The following is a 19519-nucleotide window of genomic DNA, read 5'->3' as shown; positions in this document are numbered from 1 at the left end:
TGTGGGGCTCAAACTGATGAACTCATGAGACCATGACCTGAGCAGAAGAAACCAAGAGCTGGATGCTTAACCAACGGAGCCACCCGGGAAGCCCCTCAATGTTTTCTTTTCTAGCAGTCTGTTCATGTTTTAGAGGTGAAATGCTTTCCTTCATCTACTTTTTAAATCATATGCTTTATTTCAAAGTTTTCTTCTTGCTACGTTGTCTCTTTCCTCCAATTCTGAGGGGCCATAGTTGCTGCTGTAATTCTTGAGAAGGGGATCTTATGATTAAATTGTTTCTTTAACCAGTCCTCCTGTCTGGGGCATTGTCATTCTACTTCAAGGTACCAATTCCTGAACTTTGGGAGAGATTTCTCATGTAAATTGTGTTCTTTGTTCCCTTTCCCCACTGCCTGCTTAGAATTCAGCTTTTCAGGGTCTGCTAGGTTCTTTTACACTTTTTGCTTTGTTTCCTTACCTCCCCCCCCCGCTTTTTTGTCTTGTGAGCTTATACCTTTTTATAATATTATTTTACTGTTTGCTGTTTTACTGGGATTCAGGGAGAATAAAGAACTTATTGTTTGTTTTATCTGTCACACTTAATCGAATATCTCTGAATTTTTGCTTTTATGAGCTTTCTTAATTTGGTAATTGTTCATAATGGAAGGGGAAAAGGATGTTTGCTGCACAGTTATTTTTGTTTGTTTGTTGTTTATTCATTGTCTTTGTTTTTTTGTCCACCTTTCTCTACAACCCACTAAGTTGGGGTTGAGATTAGGATGGCTTTATCAATGGTTGTGGGAGCAGAAGCATGCTGTGACAATTGTATGGTCTATTTGTTTATATATTCTTATATTAGAGAGAAAGAAATTTGGAAAAGGAATGGAAGAAAGTGGGCTTCAGGGGAAAATAAGAGTGCAAGAGACATTTGCACTTGTTCTTTGGAAGACATTCACAAAAACTGAGTGCTTCTCTTATGCCCCATCCCCCTTTCCCACTGTAAAGTTATATATTGTAGTGTCGGGCACCCTGGACCACAAGGAATAAAAGGCAAAGCAGGTCCTCCAGGAAGAAGAGGCTCGAAAGGAGAAAAAGGCAAGTATGCAGCAAAGGTAGGATTTCCTGAAGACAATAGCTTATGGGGGGGGGGGGTTGGAGGCATTTATGAAGTGGGCAATGGAACATTTCACTTCGATGCGATACGCACCTTAGTTACCCCCTTGAGTGCCCCTTTTCATCATGTGCTTATGATGTGGTTAGAACTTAGCCAAAGTCAAGTCTTTGTATCTGAGAGTCTAAAGAAGACCCTTGCCTGCTGTGAAATTTGCCTCAGAGTGGTGACTTTTTTCATGAGGTGCTTTTTGTTCCTTGAAAGAAGCAGAGATGAGAAAGTACTGATCTTTTATTTCACTTTCTCTCTGTGGGTCCATACTTCCCCGTGTCATCAAGTGTTTGTGTCTCAGTGTTTCTCCACTGTAAATTGTTTGGTGCCTTTTTGACCATCTGGAACAGGTGGATATGAGAGCATAAACACAGCTGAGTTTGACCATCCGAAAGGCTTTTTTTTCGACTAAAAGTCCTGATGATTAGAAAAGGCATTGTAGTGAATTATCAGTTGTAATAGGCAATGCAGTCAGTAATCCTTTTTCACATATTATTTTGTTTCTTTATTTGTTTAGAGTTTATGCTCTAACCCAATTTTTTTTGTTGTTTCTTCAGCAGGAACCAGATAAAAGACTTTCAAACTTTTAAAAATATGATTTCTTATTTTAAAGTTCCTTCAGTAAAATTGGGTATCAGTTTATCAGAATGAGTTTATTTAAAGACCCAAGAGACCCCATTTGTCCAGAAATGATACACCTGCCCCACGTAGACCATGCCTAGGTACCCCTACACAGTGCCCCTCCCCTGCTACGTCACATGTTATCAGTTATGGGAGATAAGAACCATGTACGTCACACCCTTTTTGTTCTTATTTTCATTCTTGGTTTTGTTTAGTAAAGGCTTTTTGGGATTTTGCGCAGGAAATCTGACAAAGCTGCCTTTTATCCTCTGTCTAGGAAACGCGGGGCTCTGTGCCTGTGAGCCTGGTCCCATGGGCCCACCAGGCCCTCCGGGACTTCCTGGGAGGCAGGGTAGTAAGGGAGACTTGGGGCTCCCTGGGTGGCTTGGAGAGAAAGGTCATCCAGGCCCTCCGGGTGCTGAAGGATCTCCAGGACCACCAGTGAGTAGCTCTTACCAATAATCTTTCTAGTTAAAAGAGACAGAGATAAAATTCAACTGTAGCTCTTTCTGACTTATAGTATGATATATATTTTATGTTTTGAACCTATACAAATATTAATGACCCAAAAAAATCATCTATGTTCATTCATTCATTCAACTAATATTTATTGAGCACCTGCTATGTTCCATGTGTCATTCTAGGTGCTGGGGGTGCAGTAGGGAGCAGAGCACAGTCTGTACCCTCCTGGGGACTCCTGGGGTTGGGAGGGACGCATGCTGTGTAGCAAATAGATGAGTACGTATGGCTGATGATGATAAAGGCCATCACCATCTAATGTAGCTTAAGGGGAAAAGCTGGAGGAAATGAAGACAGAGAAGTGACTGGAGGTTATGTGGGGTTGCGGAGCACGGGGCTTGGTGGGTGCGTTGGGTTTGGGCTTTTATTCTGGATGACAGGGAACAGCCGGTGGAAAGTTTTAAGAAGAGACAGACATAATGCTCTATGGCTGACATTAGCTTCGAATGGCTCACTATGGTAGTTCTGGTAAGAACAGATAACAGGGGGCGAGGGAAGGAGGGAGATGGGCTGGAGGACTGCTGCATAGTCCTGGTGAAACATGATGGTGGACAAATTAGCATGTTGGTGCTGGGTGTGACGAGAAATGATCAGATTCTCGATATGTTTTGAGATCGGTGCTAATAGATTGGCTGTTGGGCTGGACATGGGATATGAGAAGGAGCAAAGTTAAGGATAAGACCCAAATGGGGAAGCCAATGTGAGGAGTAGGTGTGGAGTGGGGAAAGGAAGTATCACTGGGGCCATCTTAAATTTGAGGTGCCAATCAGACAAGCAGGTCGAGGTGTTGAAGGGTAGTGAGATGGTATTCAAGTAAGAGATTCTGATGCAAGGTCCAAGGTGGAGATACAGACATTGGCTTTGTCAGCGTTTATGTGATATTTCGTGCCACAGAGTAGATCTATTTTGAAATGGTTCTCATCTGCTGACCATTACGAGTGACTCGAGTTGAGGCACAGCCTTTCAGCAACTTGACTCCTCAGAAGAAACTCACTGGCCCTAAGGGCATTACTCTGGAGGCTGGACACAGCCTGCCTGTCCCCTCTTTATCAAAGAGCCTTAATCCTGGGGTGACCTGGAGCCTACCCATCAGCTTGAATGTCCTCTTTTCCATTTTCCCTGGGACATGCCATGACAATAAGGTTCCAGTCTGAGAGCCTTAAGTGAGGGTGACAATTAGGCCCTCTCTCGGTACCACCCTCAATACGCTTGCAAAACACACTCACAAAGTCTGCTTGACAAGAAGCTAACTCCTTAATACGTGTATGTTGAATGAACACGGCCGCAGCTGTTAAGCACTTTGCATTTTATAGTCTGCTTTTTCCATTCGGCATTTGAGCACAGTCATTTTTTATAGTGGTACCTTCATTAAGAAGATGACACTGGTTCTAAAATATTTTTATGGCTTTCTCTTGAGTTGCTTCTCAGGGCTAGCCTCTTTGAGTGTGAATTGCTAGTTTGCCCAGGGTTGTCCTGGCTGAGCTTTATGTCATTCGGCTGCTGTACAGCTTACCCTTAGGACAGGTAATGTTTCTGATGTCTTTTTTTCTGTACATGATCCTGTCCATATGACTTCTCTGCATTAAGTTCATCACAGTGTGGTTACAGCTGGGGGCTAGATCCTTATACCACGAGGCACCGTGAAAGGAAAGTGTTTGGGGGAAAAGAATGGATACAAAGAGAGAGCACAGAGGAACCACAGACGATCACTGTGGGTGCTCTCACTTCATCGGACATGTCCTCTCTCAGCAGCTGGTCCCTGGCCTCAGAAGCCACAGATTGGTAGGCAAATAGAAAACAGAAAAGTGCGTTTAGGTTCTTTACATTTTTTTTTTTTTATGGTTAGAACAAAGCTTTGTATTTATTGCCATAGTCTGAGGTTGGGGGTTTCCTACCAAGATGCTGTCATGTTAAGCATGGGGACTGGGAGGCACGTGGATCCACTTTCAAATCCCAGCTCTGACACTGGCAAGCTCTACGGTCTTCCTGAGCCTCAGTGCCTCATTTATAAAATGGACATAACAACCGGGTAAGAATTCAGTTCAGCAACATGTTCTGACGGCTGTAAGGGATACACCAGTGATCAAGCACGGTCACTGCCCCTGATGAGTTGTAGAGCAAACCAAAGGTCATGGACTTGACATGGGCTAAATCTGACCTACTGGCTTGTTTGGTTTTGTCTTCATGGTGTTTTATTTTGTATTATTAATAAGATTTATGGCGGCCCTTGAGAAATTGGAAGTTCATTAACACAGGGTCAGTGCATTCCCACAGTTGCCAGGAGCTGAGAGGTGACCATGCATGTAGAAGGGCTGGGTGCTCCTGGCTCCGCGCTGTCCATCCATCTGCTTCCCTTGCTAGGCACGGCCCCTGTGGGCATCTGTGGCTCAAATCCCTGATCTAGACCATGTTTTAAACAACTGTTACACGGCTGGCAGAGAGGAATTTGTTTTGTTGCTGTTGAGACTTTGTTGTTGTATTAACACATGTATTTAATGATCTCAGGTCTTGGAATAATGACAAGCCGCCTTGATCCCAAAGCTGCTGGGAACCTTTGCCCCAAGAATCTCTTGGATTCAACATTTGTTTCACTAAGAATCTAAGTCTAAGTGCCATGAAGGCAAGACGGTCTGCTGTTAACTGTTGTGTCCTTGCTACTCTCAGTACTCCCTGGCCCTTTGTAGATTGTCAGTGAATGTCTCTCTAGTGAAATCCAAAACCAGTGCTGGTTATCTATTTTTTTTTTTCTCACTAGCTCAAATAAGTCCGAGATCTGACTCTAGTGCTGAATATTCTATATCTGCGCAGCATTAGAGAAATTTACAGTACATTCTAAGTCTTCAATGGCTAACTAAGGAGCGGCTCAGACTCCCGGGACACCAAGGTCTCATTTATTAAGCATTCCACTGGCATTCTCCTTCTGGAGAGAAACTGGTTCATGTGCTAAATGAATGGTTTTATGTGTTGATAGTTTATCCATCAGAAGGACGTTTTCATTATCTGCCTCTTGGGCTGAACACTGTGTCTCATATACTTTGGACCTGTCGTGTTGTCACTTATGACTTAGTCTATACAGGAAAAATAAGCATTTAAGCAACACTCAACTCATATTAGCACTTTGTGATTTCTAAAGTTCCTTTTCTGTCTATTCCAGCTCTTCCTACTGAAAAATTTGTTCCACCTGCCTTTTTGATATCACATAGACATCATTACCTGGGATGCTGTACTACAGTGACACCTCTGGTGGGGGTGTGGGGGGGTAGTTGAGTGGGTGTGTGGAACTGTTTTTTTCTACATCAGATGGCTCCCAAGCATTTTTGCCATTTGGGTTTTTATGCCTGTTGCGTACGGTTTTGGCTTCCTCTTCATTCTTACTACTTAATGCTGCCATCATACTGATCTCCACTGTTACCTTCTTCTCCTCTTAGTAGTTAACTGCTTATAAAGTGCCAGTTAAGCAGGTTAAGTTTGCATGAACTTGTTAGATTGTATGAAAATAAGGCAAGGTGGCATCTGTGTGGGAAAAGTAAACGGTCTTCTCAGTCATTTTTACCTCCGTCTAAATTCTTATCTGTGTTTCTTGACTTTCAAGGTCATCTGATAAGTAACCTTAAGTTATGTATGGTGTTTCTGTAGCTGTATTTACTACGATGCTTGGCCACTCTAATATGCTGATGGTAGGTTTCCAGATTGTTGACATGGCTTAATATTCAGTAATATGTAACACTTATAAAACCGTGACCCAAACAGTGAGTCTCAGAGCAATGTTAAGGTCAAAAGATGATGAGCCCATCAGTGAAAATCAGCTGTTTACTTGCTATATAGAGGAAATATATCAACCGTGTAACCGTGGTTCTTATTTTCCCCTCCTCTTGCCCATCAGTTTCCCTCAATATCACAAGCTTATCCCTAAACCTCTGCCTTCGGCTTTAGTGGCAGCTCTTGTGGTTAACCCACCTTCTTCTTTACTCCTCATTCTATTAAAATGCTCAAGATAGTTAAAAACTTTGATTATAGGGGGCGCCTGGGTGGCTCAGTCGGTTAAGCTCAGGTCCAACTTCAGCTCAGGTCGTGATCTCGCGGTCCATGAGTTCAAGCCCCGCGTCGGGCTCTGTGCTGACCGCTCAGAGCCTGGAGCCTGTTTCGGATTCTGTGTCTCCCTCTCTCTCTGACCCTCCCCCATTCATGCTCTGTCTCTGTCTCAAAAATAAATAAACGTTAAAAAATAATTTAAAAATTTGATTATAAATTTTTATGTTGAGATAAATTTTATGTTATGACTCAAAGAAGTTACACAATCACGCAGAGAGTTCCCATGGACCCTTCGCCCGGCATCCCCGATGATAGCATACATAACCATAGTACGTTGCCAAAACCAGGAAATTGATAATGATAGATGCTTCTGTTGAATCTGGTACAGACCTTATCCAGATTCCACAAGCTTCTAAATGCAGGTCAAGACCTTCAGTTTTGTAAGGTGGGACCCACCTTAGAAGGTAAGGAAGAGAGTGATACCAAGGGTACCACACCAGAATCTGGAACAGTTGATTTAGAAGGAAAGAAGAGAGAGATTAGATGTAGGTAAATGACTTTTGACCCATCATAATTAAACTGATTCATTCCTCTTATTTCTCACCAAGGGAAAACCCGGTGCTGCAGGACCACTTGGCAGTAAAGGAGAAAAGGGAGACATGGTTGTGTCAAGAGTGAAAGGTGAGTCTAGTCAATCACTTAGCTCCCTGCCATTTTTATGAATGATAGATGAACTTTCATCTTGTATTCATTTCCCTGTGACCACAGATCAATTCTATAACAAGACACAGGATTGTTCAGATTGCTTAAAAAAATATTCCTGGCCCGGGGCTCCTGGGTGGCTCAGTTGGTTGAGTGACTAACTCTTGATTTTGGCTCAGGTCACGATCCCAGGATCATGGGATCGAGCCTCATGTCAGGCTCCGCACTGAGCGTGGAACCTGCTTAAGATTCTCTGTCTCTCTCTCCCTGTGCCCCTCTACCCCACTTGTGTACTCTCATGCTCTCTGTCTCTCTCTAAAATAAAAAAATAATATTCCTTGACCTTCACAGAGTGGTGAGAATGTGGAACCTCAAATCCTCTATCTCTGATTTGAAAATATAGATGCTTCTTTAGCCACCTATTTAAATTTTCATTACTGTGAACTTGGATTTGACACAAGACCTCCTTTGACATGCCTACCAGTTTTTCAGTGCGTTATGGCATCCTGTGTTCATCAAGACTATTTTGGTCATGACAGAAACCCAGCTTGAAGTAGTTTTAGAAAACATTATTGACTCAGCCAAACAAAATTTGAAATGTTAGACGTAGTCTCCCAGGACAGCTGCGTCCAGGGGACTGCACCATCTGCCTTTCTCCCCGAGACTAGCTTTCCCTGGGCTGTGTGGGTAGACTGCCCTTCCTAGCAGAAGCTCTAAGTTCTTACAAAAAGGAAGAGAACTAGCTCTACCTTCTCAGCTCCAGTTTGAAAAACAAAACAATTCTGGAAAGATTGGCCCAGACTGGGGCAAGCGTGCAGCCATGGACTACTCCCCATTCACCACTGCTAGGGGATGGAGTACCATGTTGGGCACCACACACACAGCGGCCATGTGATTGGTGCCTCCTTACACAACCTCCTCGGCAGAGTGCTCCCCAGATAAGAGATCCCGTGGGTTTGGCAGTTGTCTTTCCTCCCTATGACTTTTGTGTGGTTGTCTTTATGTGACTTTAGTCAATGGAGACACTCAGGGGAGTCTCTACCGGCCCACCTGGAGGCAAGGTCTTTGCTTTTACCTTTTGTCCTTTGTTTCCTTCTACTTCACCCAGCTGCTCAGAAGGGCTTGAATATCTTTTGGCCTTTATTCCCAGGGCAGAAAGGAGAAAGGGGTCCTGATGGGCTCCCAGGATTTCCAGGGCAACAGGGACAACATGGCCGGGATGGACTTCCTGGAGAAAGGGGGGATCCGGGACCCCCGGTACGTATAATTCTTCTTTGGCTGTAGAGTTTCATTTCCTTATATGGTCACAAAGCATCTGTTTTCCCCTTCTCAATTTAAAACTGTATTTCAGTAAAGTGTCATTGTCATGTGCTGTGAATCAGAGTCACCTTCCACTGACTGCCAGAAAAAGATGACTGTTACAAAAGGTGTGGCATAGTTGCAGATGGTCTGAAATCCTGAGTGACAGTTGAGTCACGGCATGACTTTCTGTCCCGTCTTTGGTCTTTGTATCATTATCATGGTGTTTATCTATTTCTGGGGCCCTTGTATCTAGCTACAAAGCCCCCAGTGGCTGCAGGCCTGTTCAGTTAACTCTGTAGGGAGGAGCATAGAACACAGGTCCTGATGATGACCTTCAGTTCTGTCCCCAGGTGAAGAAGCACGTGAGGGGAAGTGGCAAACAAGAGAGGGTGAATTTGTGCAAATCTGAACTGACATGTTAGTTGATGGAAAACCCCACCGACAAATGATATGTTTTGCATTTTTCAAACATGATTTGGGTGGAGACCATGTGGAGGTAATGGAGGTCATAAGAGAAGACAATGAGACATGATCCTGGGCTTAGGAACTTAAAGTATCACGGGTACATGAGGCATGTTTGGATGCCTACATTATGTTTTATTCACATCATTAATTTTCTTTTTTTTTTTTTTAAGTTTATTTATTCTGATAGAGGCAGAGACAGAGAGAGCTGGGGAGGGGCAGAGAGAGAGGGAGGAGAGAGAGAGAATCCTAAGCAGGCTCCATGCTACCAGCTGCGGAGCCCGATGCAGGGCTCAAACCCACGAACCATGAGATCATGACCTGAGCCGAAGCCAAGAGTCAGACACTTAACCGGATGAGCCACCCAGGCGCCCCCACATCGTCAATTTTCCGAAGAGCGATCCACTTTCACATTTTATCCTAGGAGATGGAGGCCGAGGGTGTGTTACTCAAGGTCACCTATCTGTCAAGTAGACTACACCGCAGGGAGAACCCCAGTCTGTCTTATGCCAAAGCATGTGCTGCTTTCACCAGCCTGTGCTGCCTGCCATCAACAGTGTCGTAATAGAGAAGGACTAACTTCTGATTTATAGGCGCTCCTTCAGACAGATGGTATGTGAGTAAGAGAAGCCTGGAAGTCAAACCAGGGTAGATGGTCAGAAGTCTCTCTCGTCTTTCAGCTGATATCAAGTATCACGATAATCATGAACGAAGTCTGCCTTAGATTTGGCAATCCCTGTTTTGTTTACTCTCCCGCTTCAGGAACTATCTAGAAGCCAACGTCACTGAGTGGCAATGGTCCTCGGGTTCCGATCTAATTGTGAAAAACCAAAACGTACCCTAGGTCGCATTAGGTGAGGGGTTTCTATAATGGTCTAGAGCGGTCCTCCTAGATTCGTTGAACCAATCCAGATTCACAAGACTGTCATCACCCACATGTGAGACCAGGCTACTCGGGAAGACAGAAGACACAGCCCTCAGCTTGCCAGCAGGGTAGCATCAGACGTGCGTCGCTCGTATGCAAGACCCCTGGTAGCTGTTCATTCGGCGGGAGAGAGTGAAACGAGATCCACACGCAGCACATGTGCCAGCAGCGTTGACTGAGAGCCTCCTGCCCCACAGGGACACGGCCTGTGGAGACCCCACAGGGAACCACCGCTCAAGGGAGCCCCGGCAAGGACTCCGCACAGGTCTTCATAGTTTTCCAGACCAGATGCAAGTTTTGCCGCCAGGGATTGACGTTACCATAAGCAATGTTGCCTTATAATATATTTGACATCCAATTTTTAGGAAGTTTCCAGAGGAACAGAACTAGACGGTTAACCAAAGATCAAATTCTTAAAGCAGGAGAAGGAAGTGTTGGTCCGCCCTCTCCTTGCAGGCGTGGAGGGTGATTGAGTCTATCCTGTGTCTTCTCATAAGAATGCAGGAAAACAGTTTCAAGGACCTAAGAATTTATTTATTCAGCTTGTAAGCCTTCTTTCTTACCTCCCTCAATTGACGTATTTCTGTATTTCGTTATATTTGGTATTAGAGAGTTGTTCTAACAAAAAATTTCTAAATTTTGTATTGAATACATAACACGGCTTTCTGTATTTGAGGTGGACCCCCCAGCCATAGTATCATATGTTTGTAAATTTTTATGTAAAGAATGAAGAAGAAACTAAGTTACTCATCTATTGGTGATTTCATAGTTTGCTATTGAGGAACTGTCTACTGGAAATATGAAGTTTTTCCACATGCTTCTATAGACTATGACAATGGCTGCTTTGGGTTTATGGACTTGCAAAGATTGATAGTTGACTCACGATGCAAATATTTCCAGGGGGATCATGAAGACGCAGCCCCAGGTGCAAAAGGGTCTCCTGGATTGCCGGGGCCCCCGGGAAGAACAGGACCTAAGGGACAACCAGGACTAGGATTTCCCGGGCCACCAGGAGAAAGAGGGCCACCAGGAGCTCCAGGCCGTCCCGGCGAGAGGGGCCTTGAGGGCTTGAAGGGTCAGAAAGGTAATTTTGAAGGTTTTGTGTTACAGAATGTCGGGGGAAAATAGTGGAAGCTAAAGCGATCCCCTCTTTGGAGCTAAACTATTGTAGCAGAATCACTAAATAAAATTCCTTCAGGCTGCTGTTCAAACCTTGAATATTGCCAGACAAATAAAAGCATTACAGCACAATCAATATTTACAACACATTCTTAAAATACTAAAATGTCTTTGTTGCATTGTTTGTCTAGCATGCCGAAATTGTCTTCATTCATTTCTCAATCCCAACTTATGCAATCTGCATTAAATTTACATATATATTCAAAATATCTATTTGTTTATAGTCTTTTGAGACAATGCAGTGTATCTTAATAAAAAACACCAGTACTTCATTTAAAAAATACATCACTGTCCTTGAAAACCCATTTGTAGGCATTCTAGAAAGAAAGAAAAAAGAAAGGGATTTCAAATATATTTGACAGTTATTTGAATTTAAACAATAAATGACTTGCAGTATTATAGCTGAAAACTTTTGAAAAGGCTGGAGAAAGAATTTAGATTTTTTTCTTTTGCAATATGTACATATAGCTTGGACTACGTTATTAACTGCAAAGTTTTAGAATGAAATAATATCTTTGGTTCTTGCTTTGACAACATAGAAAGGCACTATTTTGGCCCTCAATAAGGTTTAAGATTATGGTTCTGGACCCATCAAAATACAACAGTATTTTTATTCATTTGGTACATTTTTGATTTGAGAGCATATGAAGTAATACATTATAATTATTTCTTTGAGAAAAGAGAAATGTTCTATTTTAAAGGGGAAGGAAACTGAGAGGCACAAGCTTCGGAGTCTTACTGTCTTGACCATGAAAATGGCGGGTGACAACCATCACGTTGCGGAGTCATTAAAAAAATTCAAGAGACAATACATTTGAGGCCACTGACTCATGGTAGCCCCTCCCTGAATGGCAGCTGGTATTAATATCTCAGCGCCCCCGCCCCCCGTCATCTACACACTCCCACAGCCAACCTGGGAGTCAGATCTTCTGAACTCAGTGTCAGATGTTGCTGTGATTTCCTGCTTTACCAAATCTTCTGATTCCATTGTATTGGATATCATTGAGCCTATAAATGCATTGTTTTCTTCTAGGCTAGTAAAACTGATACTTCTTGGAATTTTTCCTATTCCCCCTATGTTTATAGCTGTCTGACCGTTGAAGTTCAGATTTCAGGACCCAGCTTCTAGAAATTCAGAACAAAGGTAGTTTAAGTGATCTAACGATACTTGGGGTCCTCTTATTCCTTGGATGCCACATATACTACATGAAAAGAATATCTTGATTGAGTTGTCTTTGGGATTCATGTTACATGGGGCTATCAGTTGTGTGAATGCCACTTTTTTTTTTTTTTTTTTTTCATTCCAGGCGATACAATTTCTTGTAACGTAACCTACCCTGGGAGGCCAGGACCTCCAGGTTTTGATGGAGCTCCAGGTATGATCAATGAGAAGTTAACTGTTTTACACATACCACAGAGTAAAAGAACTAGTAAGACAGATGAACCAATAGTTCATCATCAGGCAACTAATGAGGATATTTCTAAAACTCTTGCCGGGTTTTGAGGGACTATGGGAAGCCAGTATGAGTGGTAATTCTCATTGGGACTCTAGTCTACTGGTTTGGGCACCCTCTAGGTGGGTTTTTAATTTTTTTTAGATCTCTGTGTAACAAAATTTACCTTGATTTGATCACAAATCAGTAAAAATGTCTGCTCTTTGAGAATTTAAAAACTGTATTTCCTATGCCCCAAGAGTGAATAATGATAATTTGCTTACTGATTACATTTTACTCGCTTCTGTTTTCCAAATCTCAAGGGACATGAACACTCGAAGTTGGCAGGTGCACCTCCTTTAAAGTTATTTTAGCTGAGATCACTTACAGTAGGAAATGTCAGAATGGTTTTTATCTTTAACTAAAAAATTTTTTTTTTTAAATCTCAGTTCCTTTTGCAGGTGCTTTTTGCCTATACTTCATTTGAGGGCAAATTCAGTAAGGTGCAGGGAAATAGATTTTGGCCTTCACCCAGCAGGCCACATATCTTTCTTCCTACAGAAGGGGCTATGCTCTAATATTTGTGTTGACACAGAGCAGAGGAACCAAAAGGTTCATCTGAGTGCTGGTGTATGTCTCAAAGGCTTTCAGGAAGAATCCTTTATGTATGACTTAAAGTATACTAACAAGGGGCACCTGGATGTCTCAGTCAGTTAACTGTCTGGCTTCAGCTCAGGTCATGATCTTATGGTTCGTGAGTTCGAGCCCCACGTCGGGCTCTGTGCTGACAGCTCAGAGCCTGGAACCTGCTTCAGATTCTGTGTCTCCCTCTCTCTCTGCCCCTCCCCCGCTCACAGTCTCTCTCTCTCTCTCTCTCTCTCTCTCTCTCTCTCTCTCTCTCTCTCTCAAAAATAAATAAACATTAATTTCTTAAAAAAAAATGAAGTACATGAACAAATTATTCTTTGAAACACTTATTTGGAGCACATGATTCATAAAATGATTATGTAAACCAGGCGAGGCAACATCTTCCATAAAGTAGAAGTCCTCTGAAAAAGACCGCATAGAGGTTCTTTGGTTTTTTTTTTTTTTTAAATCACCTTAGTTTGTTCTCATTTCATTTGTGTTTTACTGAGTCTGGGTTTGGTTGTTATTGTTTAGGACCAAAGGGACTTCCGGGCCCTCCGGGCGCTCCAGGGTTGAGGTGTTTAGATGGGCCAAAGGGTCAGCGTGGCAAACCAGGAATATCAGAAATACCTGGTCCACCTGGTAAGTAAGTGGTTTTCAGTTAAGAATGTGTAGAGACCTCGAAACTCGATGACTCCTTAGTAAGTCATTACTAAGTAACTCATTAGTAAGCAAATGGCCCACGGATCCCTAGATCGTGGGGGATGTTTTTTCTTGAAACACTAAGCTCTTAGCTATGTTTTGATAATTTTTAGGTTCTGGTAATTTTGTAAATGCTCAGGGCTTCTTCCACCTGAAAGCATGAGTTATAGACTACTGTTGGTCTGTTATTTGGTAGAAACTGCTCAGTACAGACAGACTGCCATGATGAAAGCGATTAGGGAAACATTGTTGGCTTCTAGAAAACACAAACTCACAACGTATTTTCCTGTGAAAGGTGGCAAAGCAACGTTGCCTATTAAGTTACTCTGAATTTTAGTTACGTATCCCTGTGTTTTTTTTTTTTTAATGTGTTTTTATCAAAGTAGTAGTGTTACATTTGTATTGGTTCTATATTTGTACCTTTAACAATTGAAACAATATTTTTCGATAGGTTTTCGTGGTGACGTAGGAGATCCAGGTTTTGGAGGTGCAAAGGGGTCCTCCCTTCCCGGGCCCCCAGGCTCTCCCGGTTCTCGTGGAGCAAATGGGCAGAAAGGAATCATGGGAGACACTGCCTACGGCCACCCAGGTCCCCCGGGAGAGAGAGGTCTTGCAGGGGTGCCGGGGTCAAAAGGACACAGAGGTGATCCAGGACCTCCAGGCTTTGCAGGTATGAGGGCTGTCCTGTCCCTGTGGTCCATAAAGCTGGCTCAGGTCTGCAACAGGTCACTGAAGACTATTTAGACTATCTAGCCTTAGAAGTCTAGAATGCAAAATGTCCCCCCAGGCGTCTTCCCTCATAAATGAGCACTGGTCACATTTCAAGTAACCTGAGTCCTTAGTGTTGCCTTTGCATTTTACTGGTTCCTTTCGAATCCAGGGCAGCTCACTGTGACTCCGTCAGTTCAGTTTGATTCAGCAGCTACTGGACATCTGCCTGCTTCGGACTCAGGACAGTATGTTAGCTCTGTAAACGCCCAAGGAGCAGGGCCCGGGGAACATGCCCACTGCCAAAGCCAGGTTGAAGGACCACCTGTAAGAGGAGGGGCAGCTCAGGGAGGCGGAACAGGGTGAGATGCTGTTTAGGGAAGCCCCATGGAGGAGCTGAGGGTGGGCTGGGCCCTGGCACACAAGCTGTGTCATTTGAACAGGTGACAGGGTGGAGAGACTTTCGTCCCAGCAGGGGCAGCAGGCAGGGAAGGTGGGAGGATGGCCCTGGCACTGATTTTCATCCATTTCCAAATTCACCAAGGATTCTTCAGGATCCTCAGCAGAGGTCTTTAGATTTAATGTGCTTAAAAATAAGCCTGGGTCAGGGCCATGAAAATCATCTTCTGGGCCCCAATCTCAGAAATTTTGATTCATTACATCAAAATTGGATGGGGGCCAGAAATTCCATCTGAACTTACTTAGCCTTTTGGGTGATGGGGACCAAGAGTGGACCCCAGACTAGAGTTTTACAAACACTGTTCTGGGTCTTTTCTGACAGTGGATGGGCCAGCATTTATTAGGTGTCCACAGTAGTATCATAGTACAGGACATGTGGAGGACAAGAGACTAAGCCACATTCTGTGTCACCAGGGAGCTTACTTGTTCTGTAGTTTGTAAGTCAAAATATTCATATGCAAAACCCCAATTAGTTGGAAAGTAACAAGATAATGTATTACCTGAGTCAGTAAAAATAATTTTGACTTAGTAATTTGCTATTTCACTTGTGAAGATGTATCTAAGGGAAATGTTCAGCAGAAGATGAAGGTTATTATGAAAATACTCTTGGGGGCACCTGGGTAGCTGAGTCAGTTGACCATCTGACTCTTGATTTTGGCTCAGGTCATGATCTCACGGTTCATGTGGCCCTGAGTCAGGATGTGCTGGTGGCCTGGAGCCTGCTTGGGATTCTCTCTCTCCCTCTCTCTTTCTGCCCCTCCCCAGCTCCTGAACATGCTCTCTCCCTCTCTCCCTCTGTCTCTCTCTGTCTCCCTCTCTCTGCCCCTCCCCAGCTCCTGAACATGCTGTCTCCCTCTCTTTCCCTCTGTCTCCCTCTCTCTCTGCCCCTTCCTAGCTCATGCACCATGCTCTCTCTCTCTCTCTCTCTCAAAATAAATACATAAACATAAAAAAAATACTCTTATATCATCCACATTAGAGGATGGGAACAATAGAGTTAAGTAATACATACACTCTCTCCCTCTCTCTTCCTCTCTCTTCCTCTCTCTCTGCCCCTCCCCAGCTCCTGAACATGCTGTCTCTCTCCCTCTCTCTCAAAATAAATACATAAACATTAAAAAAAGTACTCTTATATCATCCACATTAGAGGATGAGAGGATGGGAACAATAGAGTTAAGTAATACACACACACACACACACACTCTCTCAGTCTCTCAAAGGAACACTATTCAGCTATTAGCAATTAAAATTATATTTATAAAGATTACAACAAAATAGAAGAAATTTGCAGATTCATATGCAATGTGAAATAATCCAACAATCGAGTGTGTACTGTGATCACTGCCTTAAAAATATAAACATATGAACAAAAGTATGATGAAAACTGGGAAAAATAAAGCAAAATTTAGGTTAGGGCTTGGAATGATGGGGGATTTTTTTTTTTCTGAAAATTATGACACTGCCTCTCCAGTCAGTAGAAATTTAAGAGTTCAAGTGACGAAATAGCTTACAAAAAGCACGTCCATACAGTGTAAACTGGGTGGGCGAGCGCTGTGGCGATTTGGTGTGAAGCCCGCCACCATGTTAGAGGTTAATTAGAATCAGGAAGAACTGTGTAGTTTTTAAATTTGCATAAGCAGCTTTTTTGTTGTCTACACAACCTTATCAAGGAACTCTCTGAGTAATGCGTGGTTTTTCCCATTCATTTGGAGCTCGCTACCATCTGTGATAAGAAAATCCTGTGCGAGACTTAACTCCTGTGAGCACTGAGCCAGGATCAAAACCTTTATTTCTGGGATCGATATGTGTGAACCTTTTGTTGCAGGCTGACTCTATACAGTTTTGTGCCCGGAGTGTCAGGAGTGCGTTGTATCATTTCAGGGCCGGCTGGTTTGCCCGGATTCCCAGGTCTCAAAGGCCCCAGAGGCAGAGAGGGAAGTGCTGGGTTTCCAGGGATCCCAGGTCCACCTGGCCATTCCTGTGAAAGAGGCGCCCCAGGAACACCAGGGCAACCCGGACTCCCCGGGGCTCCGGGCAGTCCAGGTAAGTGTCGGCACATGTCAAGACCTCTGTAGGGTCTGCAGCTTGACTCTTCTCACCAAGGAATAGGATCGCCTGCTGCTTTTTTACCGAAGGACAGAACCAAGACTCTTGGGGCAGAGACCAAGGACTGTACTATTCACAGAACGGCAAGTAGCATGAGCTTCCTGGTGGCTCGTGTCATTTCCCCTTGTCCCCCTAGTGCCATGGGGGCAACAGAAGCGGGGTTAGATGGGTGTTACACATGCAGTGGGGTGCAGCATCTGAGAGGAGCGCTGTGCCTGGGGAACTGGTGCTTTCTAGCAGCCTGCAGAACAGCCAGCACTGTTGTAGGGGCTGGGGAGACCCAGGAAGAGGCATCTTTCAACACAAGGTGCTGGAGGGCTATTTCCAGTGTGATCTCCACTTCACCATGTGCTTTGTCACCTGTTGTGCAAATCCTGTAAGATGCATCCAGATGGAGGGATCTGCCCTCTCAGTGCATCAAAGCGAGGTTGGGGCCATCCCTGCCACCACGGCTTTCTTCCTGGTACCCATACTCCTAGATGACATTGCTGTGACTTCTATAATCCTCTGTGGTGAACACGACCAAAGTTCACTCGGCCATAGCTTCAGGAAACACCTGGAAAGTTTTCTTCTATTCGTCTCAAGAGTAAATGCTAATAATAATAATTTCGTTCTTCATCCGTATCCATTTTCCATTTTTCAAATGCCCTTCATAGTACTCGTGTCTCTCTACTGGAAGGTAGTTTTTCAAGACACCTGCCTTTCTTTTTCTAGCAGCCAGAGAAATAGGTTCTTAGGCTGATGGAGGCTTGCCATTGTGATTTGAGCCGATAACCAGTGTTTCATAGGCACAGAGACACAATTTAAGTTATCATGAATTCTTTTCTTTCCTGCCCTGTGTGTGAAGCCAGTCTTCAGTCTTCATATGTTATTGTCATTGTGGTTTGTCTCAGGCGCCCCAGGTTGGAAAGGACAGCGAGGGGATGTGGGGCCTCCTGGTCCGGCTGGAATGAAGGGTCTCCCTGGAGTCCCAGGACGGCCAGGGGTAGATGGACCCCCCGGACCCCCAGGGCTCCCAGGCCCCATAGGCGATGATGGACTGCCTGGTCTTCCAGGCCCAAAGGGTGGGTAGTGCTTTTCCATTATTTCTCCCTTTTTATAAACCTCAAGTCCACTGCTAAGTAAAGAGGTAGGTAGATGGGAGAAGGTGGGTGGGGGTGTTAGGTCCACAGAACCCGTAAACACTTCTGCTCGACAGGGTAGAGCCGATAAGGTGTAGGGTCAGAGCCAATGTACTTCTGTTTTGGATGAGCCCCCACCCTCCAGCCCCGTGTCCCTGGCTCCTGGTCCCCTTAAAGCATTGTGGGGTCAGGGCTCAGAAGACATAAAGGCTTCACTTCAGCTCTGTGGGGCGGAGAGCTGAGTAGGCGAGCACGGCCATCACACGCCGTGAGGCTGACGGCGGTGGTTCACCTTCAGGACAAGCTGAGGTACGCGGGCGGGCACACCTCCACGCTGACAGCAAGCCCCACGAATCTAGGAAGCAAAGTAGCTTTTAAAATGGCTTTTCTAAAAATTCATGTTCTCATTTCATCAGGATCCCAGGGGCTGCCTGGCTTCCCAGGTTTCCCAGGGGAGAGAGGAAAGCCTGGCCTGGAGGGGCACCCTGGCCATAAAGGGGAACCAGGAGAGAGGGGTCGGCCTGGCTTCCTCGGAGACAAGGGGGTGAAAGGCGCCAAAGGTAAATGCGGTTAACAGCACGATGATGATGCAACATGTCTTGTGTCTGGTGTTTGATCAGAATGGGTAAATATGGTCTTTGAAAAATAAATGGGACTTGGGATGCCTGGGTGGCCCAGTTGGTTGAGTGTCTGACTCTTGATTTCAGTTCATGAGTTCAAGCCTTGAGTCGGGCTCTATGCTGATGACAAGGAACCTGCTTGGCATTCTGTCTCTCCCTCTCTCTTGCCACCCCACCCCCCACCACACGTGTGCTCTCTCTCTCGTTTTCTCTCTCAAAATAAGTAAACATTTAAAACAATTTAAAAAAAAGGAAAAAGAAACGGGACTATCCTGAAGCTTGGATTCCTCTTCCTTTTAGATTGCAGGTGTTTGTTTTAGAATTTTAAACCACTTCATTTTCCTTACCTCTCTATCATGTCGCGCATATAGCTGATAAATGAATTGCTCTATTAATAGGAAAAAAAGAATAACAGATGCTTTGATTTATAGCTTTGAGTTTGAGAGGACCTTCTCACCTATTGGGAAGGGAGTACAGGTAGGGCCCCTGGCCCCCAACCTCTTTCAATTTCTTTCTTTCTTCCTTCCTTCTTTTCTCTTTTCTTTTCTTTTCTTTTCTTTTCTTTTCTTTTCTTTTCTTTTCTTTTCTTTTCTTTTCTTTCTTTCTTTCTTTCTTTTTCTTTCTTTCTCTTCCTTCCTTCCTTTCTTTTTTCTTTCTTTCTTTTTCTTTCTTTCTTTCTTTCTTTCTTTCTTTCTTTCTTTCTCTTTTTCTTTCTCTTTCTTTATTTTTAAAAAACAAATTTTTTTATGTTTATTCATTTTTGAAAGACAGAGAGAGAGACAGAGACAAGCAGGGGTGGGGCGGAGAGAGAGGGGGACACAGAATCTGAAGCAGGCTTCAGGCTCTGAGCTGTCAGC

General features: G+C 44.0%; 1 protein-coding gene across 11 annotated transcripts in view; it reads left to right on the top strand.

Annotated features, from left to right (window-relative positions):
* COL4A4 (collagen type IV alpha 4 chain) overlaps positions 1-19519 on the top strand; it is a 135188-nt gene that overhangs the window by 69517 nt on the left and 46152 nt on the right. For all 11 annotated transcript variants that reach the window (XM_045034560.1, XM_045034563.1, XM_045034568.1 and 8 more), the window contains 11 exons: positions 988-1077; positions 2043-2206; positions 6925-6997; positions 8169-8275; positions 10608-10791; positions 12194-12262; positions 13481-13588; positions 14100-14318; positions 16697-16858; positions 17815-17985; positions 18459-18602. In XM_045034560.1, coding sequence (XP_044890495.1) covers positions 988-1077; positions 2043-2206; positions 6925-6997; positions 8169-8275; positions 10608-10791; positions 12194-12262; positions 13481-13588; positions 14100-14318; positions 16697-16858; positions 17815-17985; positions 18459-18602 — 1491 coding nt within the window. The remainder of the gene's footprint in view (positions 1-987; positions 1078-2042; positions 2207-6924; positions 6998-8168; positions 8276-10607; positions 10792-12193; positions 12263-13480; positions 13589-14099; positions 14319-16696; positions 16859-17814; positions 17986-18458; positions 18603-19519) is intronic.

Source organism: Felis catus, chromosome C1, assembly GCF_018350175.1.
Source record: "Felis catus isolate Fca126 chromosome C1, F.catus_Fca126_mat1.0, whole genome shotgun sequence".
Classification (NCBI taxonomy): domain Eukaryota; kingdom Metazoa; phylum Chordata; class Mammalia; order Carnivora; family Felidae; genus Felis; species Felis catus.
Note: the sequence above shows the minus strand (reverse complement) of the source record. Positions and strands in the feature narration are given on the sequence as shown.